Source organism: Hippoglossus hippoglossus, chromosome 3, assembly GCF_009819705.1.
Source record: "Hippoglossus hippoglossus isolate fHipHip1 chromosome 3, fHipHip1.pri, whole genome shotgun sequence".
Classification (NCBI taxonomy): domain Eukaryota; kingdom Metazoa; phylum Chordata; class Actinopteri; order Pleuronectiformes; family Pleuronectidae; genus Hippoglossus; species Hippoglossus hippoglossus.
The window spans coordinates 11467745-11481502 of record NC_047153.1 but is presented as its reverse complement, the minus strand read 5'-3'; the positions used below and the strand labels follow the sequence as shown (position 1 = coordinate 11481502).

Sequence of the window (13758 nt, the reverse complement as noted above, 5' to 3'; positions counted from 1 at the left end):
AATCACTTGTGTTTTTACTACGACCGCTCCACGGTTTCATTCATAAGGTGCTTTTCACTTCACCTGCTACCCTACCCCTCTCTCTCTCTTTTTTGTCCATGATGCACGGCTCCTGCTGCTGTGTGTGTGTACGCGCGTGTGTCGACCTGTAAAACGCGCACATCGCATATGTGATAATGATGATAAAAATAATAATATTGATAATAATAAGATTCATTGATTATTAATTCCGCTGCAGCTCATTGTCATGTGTGGAGCCTGTGTTGCTTAAGAGGAAACATACGAACAGCTGTGTGTGTGTGTGTTCGTGTGTGTGCGCGCGCGTGTGTGTGTGTTATTCCTGTGTAAAATTACAATAAAGATGGGCGTGGTCAAAGTGCATCCACTGACAGATGTTATGGCTGAATGTGATGGAGAGAGATGAGATGGCTTGATATGCAGTTGCGCGGGTGGCATCGATTCTGGTCTTTCTTTATTTCTCCCTTTCTTGTTTAAAAAAAAACCTGTCACGTGATGCTTGTTATATAGATGTACATGATGATCACGCGGATCTGCTGTGGGATTTTATTCTCTGCGCTCTCCTGAAGGACTTGTAGCCTTAAAAAAAATCGTCCTGCACCGATGCAGAAGCGCTGGATATTGTCTATTTCCTCTCTCTCTCTCTCCCTCTGTGTCTGTCTCTCTCTCTCTCTCTCTCTCTCTCGTCTTCTTTTTCCCTGTCTCTCTCTCCTCTGGTCAAAGATTTCAGATTTCTCATCCAAGACGAAGCGGCTGCAGGAGGAGAGAGAGAAAAGCCCCTATAACGCCCACTGTTTTTAATCAGGTCTCCTCTTACACGCTGCGTCCTCTAATAAATTCTCCCCCCCCAAAAAAATACGTGTCCAGTAAATCCTGGAATTACGTTGAAATTATCTCTGCCGTCATTTGTTTTTAAAACCTAACCCAGATCGCTTTCTGCACATTACAGCCTATTAGCCCTCATTTTATATGACAGTGAAACCAAAATAGATCATATTACTTACACCAGGCTGCCCGACATTCATAAAAAACATCCTTTAATAATAAAAGCGCTGCTGCGTCGCAATAACCTCCGTAATAAGACACGTTTCTGCCTTTTAAAAGCAACAAACCCGTTTATGGCTCAAATTATAGGCGATGAATAATTTCTACAACGAAACGAGGAAGGTTTTCGTTATTATAAGGTAAAAAAAAACGTCAAGAAAATAATTATCCTGTTTGTTCATAGATAGAATAGGAGATTTCTCGCTGAATCTGTTGATAAACGTGGTATTTTCTCTGCAGATCGCCGGTTTTCTGGCTGTATTTTTGTTATTATCATTATTATTATTATTTATTTCTCTCGACTGAGACGTGGGATTATGGTGTGGGCGTGGGCGTGTTGGGTGGAGGAGGAGGGATGAGCGGAGGCGGTTTAGGAGGGGTCTGTGGGGTGGCACGACACACTTTGTATGTATGAAGGTTTTTTTATAGCACTTTTCTGCAATGTACGTCAGCGGATCAGTCCTTAAATGGGGCTGCGCGCGTTTGTGTGCGGGCGTGCGTCTGCGTGCGCCCGCGCCTGTGTGCGTGCGTCTCCGCGTGTGTTATCTTTACCGAGAATCTCCCCCCTCTCTCTCTCTCTCTCTCTCTCACTCTCTGTCTATGTCTCTGCACTCTCTCTCTCCCTCTCTTTCTCTCTCTCTCTCTCTGTCTCTGCACTCTCAGCTCTGCAGAGTTGGGGTGGGCGTCAATAACAAACCTGATGGTAGGTTTCTCTGCAAAAAAAGATGAAATTCTGTCGGTAGGCCTATTTCTTTAACGAAAAATATTTAATTTAGCACTAATAAAGATAACAGTAATAATATGCGAGGTTTTTCTTGAAAAAGCTAACGTGTGTTTTCTCTGTAAATGGCCTTTGTGTCTCATTTTCCCGTTGCGATCAATCCCTGCACTTTGGGAGCTAAATGGATTTGGTAAAAATCAGGTTTTCAATTAAGCTCGTTTTATTATAAATCGTCTATTTGTTTTTAATAAATGTCGATTTCGGATCGCGCTGTGCCCACATGAAATGTAATAATAACTATTTATCCAGGCTGGTGTCTGATAGAACTGATAAATATAGGCTATTGATTATTTAGGGGGCTATAGATGGTGGAAATGTGGACTCACAGCGAGGTGCACGTCACGATATATTTAGAGCGAATATTAATCATCTTCATCATCATGGAGATGTAGGCTTATACCTTCACCGCTGCTACTTTAGTCACCACCATCATCTTCATCACCGACACCTTCATCCAATTAACAGGCTTGCTTAAACAAGTTCTGGCAGGAGGCGAAGCCTTGAACCTTTTTTTTCCCTCCTTAACCTTAAATTATCAGTTATTCGTCACAGTGACGTGACTGAGGTTTTACAGTGATGGATCCCACGATGAGTTATTAATAAGCAGTGACAGTGTGATGGAGTTCATCTGACTGGAAAGACTTTTTATGTGTCCGACCACTGCGGGACCACAAGCATTCATGATGCTCTGCGTGCGCGCGTGTGTGTGTGTGCACGCGCACGTTTGCACGCATGTGTGTGTGAGGAAATGTTCGGTCATGCCGACAAACCATTCAAGTGTCTCTCGGCATGTGAATTTACAGCACACCACTGAATACAAGCAACTTCCAGAAATCATGTGTGTATCAATATATTCATGAATTTAGCTCTTCAGAAAGTGACTCAGGTTCAGATTGAGTTAGAACTTGGTCCAATGTGTCATTTCCCTCATTTCCCTTTAAAACACATATCTGTAGTGTCTGTATATTAGCACATGGTGGCAGGATCTGTCACATGAAACCATTGGTTCAGTTTCCTGCAGCCTCCTTGTACATAGCGAATGAAAGAAAAAAATGCCTTTTTCTTTTTGTGACTTGGACTTGGACAAACATTTCAGCGTTTCCAAGTAATTTTGCGGCGTGATTAGTGTGTTTTCATTCAGCAGCGTTCAATAACCATGCAAAGGTTATTGATGCTGTGGGGATATTGGATTGTGGGGGGGAGGAAGAGGTGAGAGTGTGAGGTGGTTGAGGGGGGGGTATAAGCCAAGAAAAGAGACAGAGAGAGGATTAATAGCCCGTGGAGTGATTTTCAATCTGTGCCACTGTAGAAATAATGTATCATCTGTGTGAGGATGTGGAAGGAGCAGTGCGTATATGTATGAAGCTTAGCAGACTGGTCTTCTGTGTCTGCCTGATGATTACAATAAAGGTTATAGTCATCACAGGAGGGATGGTATTAACTCGTCCTTCCAGCATCTGATTAGAGAAGAAGTTTACGTTTACGTTCCCCAGTCTGGAGTTTTCTCAACTGTTCTCCAGCTCGCGCCTCGTCTTTTGTTTGACGTCATCCCACCTCATACAAAATGTTTTCTCAGTTGACGTGTTTTCCTCTCGGGGAGGAATGCAATTTCACTTTCATCAAAATACCCTCGTCGCCTTCCTTTATCCCCAGTGAAAATGACATTTCACAAAATGTCATTTCGCCAAAGTTACATGGCTCCTCTCTTGCACAAGGAGGCATAATTCCACTTGTTAAGTGAAGCTTTCGGCAGTGCGGACCTGTCAGCATCGTGCTGCATTTGGCAAGAGGAAGCCTTGAAAGGTTATACAAGTGTGTCGTGTTGTCAGCTCCTGTGGAGGTTTCTTTCTTTCTGCAGCACAAACGGAGAAAAGGTTGTGAGCAGGGAAGATGTGAGAGGAGACCGACCCGACTCCTACAGCACACATGTGATTTATATGTGTGTGGCCGTGAACCAGGTGATGAAAATCTGTAGAAATTTGCCACACAACATGAAAAGACAAAAGGTTTCAACCGAACACCTCAGATGGTTTGAAGTCATTGTCACCGGCGCCGTATTGAGAAATCTTAAACCTAAAGAAATCGTACACCTCAGTTCCGATGACCTAGTGCTTTAGCAGTTTTCAGAAAGACTCCTGGTTGCCAGGCCGGGGCCGTCATGCCTCTGCTTGACCCTTGGTTGGATTCAGTTGAGTCTGAAAGATCCTCACACTGCTCACAACTCCTTTGTGCTTGGACGTTTTACTAATTTCATTCACAAATTCAGTCCGTCAGGCCTCAGACACGTGCCAGCCCAAAGAGTCCTCTTGATACACCACCTTCAGTTGTGCAGTATTTGCAGAAATGAGAGGGACCATGTTGTTGTTTTTGCTCTTCTAATGAGATGCCAAGTGATTTATTTATGAATTACTTGTTTGGAACAGCCCCCTTGTGCAGTGTGCATTTTTTTCTATCCTCTTTGGAGTCATGTCGCTCAGTGATTGCTGATGCAACTCTTTGTCATCCAGAGTTTGCCCTCACCTCCTGTGGGCCTTCGGGGAGGGCTATATCTATCTTGGCATATCCCCGGGTGTGTTGGAGGTGGGAGTGACTCATTAAGCAGGTGTGTGCATCCACTCCCATACTGCTACATGCCAAACAAGAGCTCTCCAGCTCATAAGCTCGTGCAGGGAAGAATCATGATGGCAATAACGCAAACACTTCACAATAAATCTTTGCTCTGGACCAGGGCCAAGTCACAAGGATAATGAGCCGCTATTTCCCCATTATGCTCACTCTTGTATTCATCAGAGGTGGACTTTCCTAACGTTCATCACCTATTGAAAGGTTGTGGCTCCACTGACATCTTTATTTGAATTCTACATTATATGGGGATTTAATTGTCCCCGGTTCGTCCCCGGTGAGGGGGAACTGAGTGTCAACAAGCAGAGCAGTTTGGTTCTCTGAGTGAGCTCTGTGTACGTAATTTGAACGCGTTTGTTTGGCTGACATTTGGTAATAATAACCTGTGAAAGCTGGTTACTACATTGCAGAGCACTTGCAGGGGAGTCATCCATCTGTTGTGGAGATGGCTCACTTTAAAAACAAGGAGACGCACAATTGTTTCCAGTAAGTTCACGTCTCTGTTCGTCTCCAGTGCCCGTTGGCATCCAAATGTTTTAGCACCACTCACATGTTACAGCAGCAAAATGATAACACCTCCTCTGAGCTCATATTCAGATGGTTTGGATTTGATAGAAATGTACACACATTACTCATTAAGATACTTTATACACAGTGTACACAGTATACACAGTACATTATACACAGTGTACACCGTATAGGCTACGTGATACACAGTGTAAGCAGTATACACAGCACGTTATACACAAAGTAAATTATACATAGAGCACATTATTCACAGTATACAGAGTACATTATACATATAGTACATTATACACTGTATACAAAGTACATCATACACATATCAGAATACATTATACACAGTATACAGTGTATATAGGATGAGATTTTACTGGGCTATATGAAGGATCTATAAAATAGATGTAGGAAGACTCATACTGCCCAAAATGATGAAATAGCGAAGGTGTTCAAACACAAATCTATAACCTACTTTTGTCTCTTCCCTGTGGCTCATTTTGATATAAATCACCTCGGCTCCTCACTATCTGCAGACCAGCACAAGAAACGCGTATTTTTATTTCCCTGAACATCTAATTTTACACAAATAGGGCATCTCTAAATGGCAGGCGGTGGATCACGACTTGCCGGAGACGCGCTGTTACGCAAAACCTTCCAAAAAAAGAAAGAAGACAGAATATGCCACCTCTTTGACTTCAGGGAGCGAAATACGGAAGAGCTCAGACTGCTTTATATACCGTGAGACACTGTGGTGTTGATGCAGGCTGCGCGGTATGCGGACAAACCAAAGCGCATAACGCACACTGGACGCGCATTAATAGTTCCGCCTCGGGGCTGTTTAAACAGGAGTTTGGTGGCGACCAGTCAGCCAGCGGCGGGTCACATGTTGCAGCGTCATTGTGTAGTAAAGTTACTGTAGTTGCAAAGAGGCTCCTCATTCCAGCTCCAGAGGTCTGTGGTCCCGTGGAGCTGCTGCTGCTGCTGAGGCGTTCCAGCATGCGACAACTTCAGCTTCAGACGATGATCTCCAAAGGAGCCGCGCAGCCATGGGAGTGCATTACCTCAGCCATGCAATTTCCACCATCAATAATTTAATCTATTTGCTCCAAAGCTGAAGAGATATCCTGAAGCTGGTCGGGAGGGCGCACGGGGAGGAAAATATCGCTTAAGTTAAATTACTCGGGGAGTTGTCCAAAACATCCCAGATGACACTACTGTCCTGTTGAATGGTCTGTTTTACGACTGGGCAGTGAGAGGTATGTGTTCGGTTTCGTTCGTTTTTGTTTGTTCGTTTGTTTGTTTGTTTTACGCACGATTTTTTAAATGTTTGTTTCAAGCACTTTGGCGGTTTGCTGCTGTTTGGGGGGAAAATATAAAGATGTGTATGTGTGTGTATAGACTATATGTGTGTGTGTGTGTGTGTGAGGTGTTGGGAGGGGGTGAGGATGGTGGTGGGGGTGGGGGGGTGTCTAAAAGTACCTCGATCAAGTCTGGTTATCCAGCGAGCAGACAGCGCCGCAGCCCGAGAGGGGATATGCGTAACCTTATCCTCCCGTTCATTAATAAAAAACGGGAGTTATTATGTTGATTGGGTTTCCAGTGGAGAGCACAGGCTCAGCAGATGTAATCTGGTGGAACACACACACACACACACACACACATACACACACACACACACACACATACACACAGTTGTTTCATCATGATTAGTGCAGCCTGCAGCAAATGTGACTTGTGGTTATTAGTATTTTCTCGTATAAGTAGCGAACTGGAGACAATCCAGCGTGTCCCTGCGTCATGCGTCAGCCACGTTTCAACATTTAACTTTATGCTCATGAACAAACTCTTTGTTTAGGGTGTTAGTCTATATATGTGCTCATCTAACCTCCACACACACACACACACACACACACACACACACACACACACACACACACACACACACACACACACTGCAGACAGTTTTTTTGCATTGTTGTTTTGGAGAGGAGGGGGGAAAAACTTTGATGAACTCATTAAGACTTTATAGGAAACCTGAGACCTAAACGCCCAGCGACGTCGGCCAACACACACACACACACACACACACACACACACACTCCTCGCACTGAATAACTTCACACCACTGGACAGAATGAAACGTGGATTAAAACAAAGTCCCATTTATAGATCGGTGGGAGACGAAAAAAAAAAAAACTGGCTCATGTATAGCAGCTTTAGTTTGAGAATATCTTGTCCAAGAACCAGCTGCATGCACGAAGACTGGATGAATGGTGGTGTAATGATGAGTTAATGATGTTCTTTCCGAAAAATGCAAATTGGAGCCAAATTCCTCCTCTGAGTTGTGACTAAATACCATATAAGTCAAGTTTATGGCCAATTTACAATTACGCACAACAACAAAATGCTTGTGCGTCCTGGAAAACAACGTAGGATATGTTTTTCTATCCATCTATCTGTCTGTCTGTCTATCTGTCTGTCTCTCTGTCTGTCTGCCTGTGTGCCTGTCTAGATATCTATCTATCATTCTGTCTCTCTATCTCCAGGAGGGAGGGAAAGGGAGATGGGTGGAAGGCAGAAAAAAAGAAGGAGCTCTCATTATTCCACGGTCTCACACGGCATCTAGTGGATATGTGGGGGGACTGCAGCGCCGTGGATTTGCAGCTGCAGGTCTGCTGGTGTGACTTCAGTTGTCAGGTTTTTTTAGATTTAGTGATCCGTGGGTTCAATTGGACACGGGGGAATAACAAAATTCCACATTAATGCAATGTAGTGTGGAGTTTTGCACATAAAAGGCCTTACATTAGCATCAGTTGTGAATCTTACCAAGCTGCATGTGTTTCCATTGTGCACAGTGCTGGGAGGGACTCAGTGTGGGAAGCATAAATCACTCAGCAGCCGGCTGAACCCTGGGCTTTCTGTGGCGGTGGCTGTGCTCGGCCTAGAGGCTGCAGGTATAATCCCTCAGTAATGCTCATCTATTACTAAACGTGCTCTGAACCGGTGTCAGATTGAAAACAGATCTCGGAGAAGACGCAAGCTTCCACATGTGTCAGCCATTATACTGCAGACAAATCCGAATGCCTTAGTTAAGTGCTGCACATTGTGGCGCACAGGGGGGTCCTCGGGGAGAAGAAAATGTTTCATATCATGTGCCGCATGTGTTTCTTTCAAGCTGAGTATTTGGCACACGTTGGACATGACAAAACTCGTTGCTAGGTAAATAACTCGGGCCCGACTGCACATTGTGCAGGAATCAAACAAAGACGCATGCCCACCCGGGAGAAGTGGTGGAGGCAGGAGAACAAATGTTCCTGCAGGTCACACATTTCTATTAAAACGAGGCTAGAGCATTTCTCCATCCTCCACCTCCCCCCCTCGTCTGATGTTTATTTCGCCCTCTAACTGTTTCTAAGACGTCGTTGGTGATGATGAAGCCATAAAGTGCGCGGACATGTGGAGGGAGACCGGGGGAACATTAGTGAGTGTGTAACAACACGGGCCCTGCCTGTCCTTTCATCCTTTAGAGGAACTTTTCAGCGTCTGTCAAAAGGAGACATTTATCACTTTAATCCCCACCTGGCGCACAGAGTAAACGCGCAGGGTACGTTACAGATCCGTGCCATACAGGCGCGCTCTCAAAGCAGATGAACAGGTGGTCATCCAGAGACGTCAAACAGTAGACACACACTCACTCACCTGCTCCTATTGTTGCCGGGCTCTAGGTGTGTTGTCATGAATGAAAGGCGTATTTGAGAAGCGGCAGGGCCTCTTTTCATCTCCACTCCAGGTTATCAGCGCAGTATTCATGGCTGAGGGGATGGATGTGTGTTTAGAGTGAGCTCTTTTATGCGACAGGTTTTGATAGTTGTTATGAAGCCGACTTTCATTTCCGAAATGCACATTCTGAACAATCTACCACCACCTCCTCGCGTTGGACGCTTTCACAAGCGGGTCGAGATGGTGCGCAAACTCCAAAGGAGTCGATTCTGCTGCAGACATTCCTCCATATGTTGCCCCCCTCTCCTGCTTCCATATTCCTGCTCATTGTGTTAACTCACTTTATTTTTTTTTATTAACTGCGAAATCCAGCAGTGCACATAAACTCTCTCTCTCTCTTCGCTGGATGTATAAAACAAAGAGCAAACCAATCGGTTGTCACATTTAGCCCGTGGTAGATATATAAGCCAGAGCCTCTCCGCCGGTCCCATAGCAATTAAATGATTCATTGGCTTTATCGCATTTTAACAGGATGTTGATTGAGAGCATAAGCCATATTGATTGTCCTGATGGAAACAGGAAATCACAGAGATAGAAATAAAATCATTTGTTGTTCCCGGTGTGAGGATACCCGGGGGAATGGCATGCAATTGCACACCGTTGAGTGGCATTACCCCCCCTCCACCCCATCCACCCCTCCATCCCTCTCCCCTATGGAGACCTGGAAGAGACGTCATCTGTGGTTGTTATGCTGCGAAATGACGCTGGCACTCTCTCTCCACCCCCTGCTACTGCAATATTACCCCTGTGGTCTGTTACGGAAGATGCAGCACTCCTCGTCTGCACCATTTCCAGCATGAAGTTTGACGCCTGACAGTAATCAGCCCTCTTTGCCTTCATCTCCCTCGTGTGGAAGTGGAACCATTTGATGCTGATAATAATATCAGCCCTAAATGCATCCTACGCGTAAAAGCTCGTGACTGGGGGCCTCTCATCCCGTAAACCTACACACCTTTTCTTTGTGTGTGTGTGTGTGTGTCTGTGTGTGTGCTGGGAAGCCTGCACAGAAAATCCTCGTGCATGGAAGCAAAACCTCAGCAGCACTGCGGGGGTCTCAATTTTTTGCAGTGAAAATGGGCTTTTTTATTGACAATATTTAATTAAAAATACATATAATCAGCTACTAATTCACTGCTTTGTCCTCATTGTTGTGTTAGTTGGTGACACACACACCTTCCTCCTCACAACATCTCCCCTGCAAACACACACAAGCCAGCCCCTCCCCATGCACCCCCCCCCCCCCCCCCCCCCCCCCAACCCTCATAACACGCACACTCTCACACTCACGGAGCAGCGCGTCACCGAGCTCGGGGAATGAGTGGCTCATTAAGAAGAAGGATGTGATATTTTGAATAGAGACTGCGAGACTCCCAGCACATCTATTTTTAGAGCAGATATCTCTATGGCAGTCGCCGTGGTGTTGGTTAATTGCAGCCACGGCCCCAGATACCAATTAAGAGCGAAACAAATGCATTTTAAGGTGCAGGGGTTTTACGCTCCTCCCTGTACTGTAAAGGTCCATTCTGAGTGGGGGCAGGAGAGTGTGTGTGCGAGTGTGTGTGTGTTTTCTGCTGGGTGTGTTTTCCTGTATCAGGTTGGGATATGCAGAGTGCAGTCAAAGCCTCGGCCGGGCTATTTTTACATGAGCCTCAGTGGAAAGCGAGATCTAGATTTTCTTTTTCATTATGGTTGCTTTTATATCTCTGGCCGTTGGATGTCTACCGATTCACTGACTTCTGTGAATCCTAGAGCTCCACAAAGGTAAGGGATGCGTATATGTGCTCAGGCGACTCGCTGGTTAAGGATGTATGTTCAGTGTTTCGGTTCCACCTGGCTCATCCTTTTCTTTTCATTCCCCCCCACCTTCCTCCTCCTCCTCCTCCTGCTTCTCCTTGGCGGTGCTGTGCTGATCTTGTGAGCTGCTCGAGACTGGTACTTTACAGTGCGGGGAGAGTGTGACACATCTTTCTGTCATTCACTTCCCTTCCTGACATCCTTTCTAGTTCATCCTGCGGTGCTCTCGCCATCCACCTGCCAAAAAAACACACAAACAGTGTCCCTCAGCGAACCTCCTGCTTCCCATTCACGACTCTGAGGTTTATTTTCGAGCACAGAGCGATATATATATATATATATATATATTTATTATTAATTTTTTTTTTTCCAGAAATAATACTGCAGCACCGTTTGTCTGAGCTGACTTGAACACAACATCTCCCACTCAGGCAGTGTGTGAGTGCTGCAGGTTCACTGTGTGATGCTAATGGCGATTTGGTTCGTGGGGTAAAGTGAAAGACAAAAGATAAAACCTGAGCTCTTCAAACAAGCAGAACAAACAGGAATACCAACTTAACCCTATGCAAACACATGTCTGAATACAGGCAGCTCACAGCTCACCCTCACATGGTTGGAAGCCCAAAACACATCTTTTATTTCCCACCTGTCCATTTTTAAAATCAAAATACCAAGTAAGAATGCATGTAACTGCTTGCCCTAATATACAGGAAGTCTAAGACTATGGAAATCCAACATGTCGTAAATAAGGTGAAAAAAAAAATTGAGGGGAAAGCCTTCAAAACTGACAATTCAATGGTTCAGAGTGTGAGAGATGGAAGAAGTTTGGCTAAGATAAGATAACATAAGACAAGATAAGATAGGATAGGATAAGATAAGATAAGATAAGATAAGATAAGATAAGATAAAATAAGATAGGGTAAGATAAGATAAGATAGGATAGGATAGGATAAGATAAGATAGGATAGGGTAAGATAAGATAAGATAAGAAGGAAATTTGTCCTGACTATAAAACTACACATCCTTTCACCCTGTAGAAATAAACCACACAGTTTACAGTTTAACACACCAGTAAAAAGAGGCTCATAAATAACATCAAGCCTGTGAGGATCTATTCGTGTGATTTTTATCTTTTGTAATAAACAATCTCTCTGATGCTCCAACCAGCTTTTCGTGCGTCGCTGCCAACGAAAGAAAATCTAAGCCAGACCTCACATAGGAACAGAACGATTACAGTTTGCAAACAGTTTGCAAACACCGATGACACTGCGCCAATATCAGTTTAATAAAAACATTTTGTGATTTCTTTTTTTTCAAAGCTACTGGCTCTCTTTTGGGGTTTCAAAGAAAGATGAGAGGGTGTAAATAAGAGGAGAGGCTCACATGCTGCATTATTGATCAAGTATAAGCTAACTTCATTGAAGATGCTCTTTGACTAACTGTCTTGTTCTCTCTCTCCCCCTCTCCTCCCCTCTTGTTCTCTGTCTTTGTCTCCTCCTCCAGTTCCACCAGGTTAGAAGAGTGATGACCATCCTGTTCCTTACTATGGTTATTTCATACTTCAGTTGCATGAGAGCTGCGCCCCTGAGAGACGCCCCGGGCATGCGGGGCCATCGGACGGAAGGCTACTTGGGCGCTGCTGCGACGGCCGCACGAGGCCATGGGACTCCACAGAGTGGTGGTGGGCCAGGCCAGCGTGGGGAACTGCCCTCGCTCACAGACACGTTTGAGCAAGTGATAGAGGAGCTGCTGGAGGTGGAGGGCGAGGCGGCACAGCTGGGACAGGGGCCTGATAAGAGCCAGGGAGGTGGGGGCCCGTCCTCTGTGGTCAACGCGGAGAGCAAGGATGTCGACCTGTACGACTCACGGGTGATGATCAGCAACCAAGTGCCTTTGGAGCCGCCCTTGCTCTTTCTCCTGGAGGAATACAAAAACTATCTGGATGCCGCTAATATGTCCATGAGGGTGCGGCGACACTCCGATCCCTCACGGCGTGGAGAGCTCAGTGTGTGTGACAGTATTAGCCAGTGGGTGACAGCTGTGGATAAAAAGACGGCAATAGACATGTCTGGGCAGCCAGTTACCGTAATGGAAAAGGTCCCTGTCCCCAATGGCCAACTGAAGCAGTACTTTTATGAGACCAAATGCAACCCCATGGGGTACACAAAGGAGGGCTGCAGAGGAATAGACAAGCGGCATTATAATTCCCAATGCAGGACAACCCAGTCCTACGTGCGAGCGCTTACCATGGATAGCAAAAAGAAGATTGGCTGGCGGTTTATAAGGATAGACACTTCATGTGTATGCACATTGACCATTAAAAGAGGGAGATAGTGTATAAAATGTATAGATTTTATTGAAGAGTTTAAAAAAGAGAATAAAGAGAAAATATCTATTTGTATATATACATAACAGGGTAAATTATTCCGTCAAATGAAAATTTTATGGACTGCATGTAAAAAAAGATGAAGTTTATACAGTAAAAGTGATACTACAGTCTATTTATTGAACATATTCATGACCTTGTAAACAATTAAAAAAAATCTGATCAGTCATTTGCGCCCAGTTTAAATTACTATATCACATTCCTCAAGACATTGTGATTTGTTTACGTTGCCAAGAATTAGAAAAAATGAAGGAAAAAAAAAAAAACAGGCAAGGAATGAGAGAGGACGGTTCCATCTTCAAAAGCTTGCATGCTGCTTCAATTGTGAATCGAGAAATTCTCCACTAACAAAAAAAAAAAAGGATATGATGCTGACCAAAAAAAACATTCCGTTTACATATTCAGCAGAAAACAACTTTCCTCTCAAGTAATTTATCTGTTTACTGTTCTAAACTTCTCAAGGTAATGTTGAAATTACATACTATGTCAAGGTGCTGTTGTCAAAGCTTTGCTGTTTATTTTTTTATCCCCACCAGAGGACAAGATATATATAAAAAAATTATATATATATATATATATATAAAATTTATTCATTGACATGTTTCTGGGTTAATATTATTCATTTTGTATGTTGTGAAGTTGTTTGCAATATTAAACTGAAATATTTGAAGAAATAAAAATGACTATAGGCAACTGAAAAACAAAATCAATGTCGATAAAGTTTCAACAGTGCATTTTTAGGTAGGATAAACTTTATTATACAGAAAGGCAGGCAGGGACGAGGAGGCCTGGCACACACATACACACGCATGAA

At 44.2% G+C, this 13758-nt stretch overlaps 1 protein-coding gene across 14 annotated transcripts in view; it reads left to right on the top strand.

Annotated features, from left to right (window-relative positions):
* The window catches only part of bdnf (brain-derived neurotrophic factor), a 28422-nt gene extending 14881 nt beyond the window's left edge, over positions 1 to 13541 (top strand). For 10 of the 14 annotated variants that reach the window (XM_034580662.1, XM_034580547.1, XM_034580609.1 and 7 more), the window contains one exon: positions 12062 to 13541. In XM_034580662.1, the coding sequence (XP_034436553.1) occupies positions 12083 to 12892 (810 nt within the window). In that variant the 5' untranslated portion in view covers positions 12062 to 12082 and the 3' untranslated portion in view covers positions 12893 to 13541. Of the gene's footprint in view, positions 1 to 1689; positions 1766 to 5675; positions 6241 to 7918; positions 7939 to 10207; positions 10526 to 12061 lie in introns of those variants that run through there. The other 4 variants (XM_034580574.1, XM_034580583.1, XM_034580654.1 and 1 more) reach the window with 4 other exon arrangements.
* The last annotated feature ends 217 nt before the right edge of the window (positions 13542 to 13758 follow it).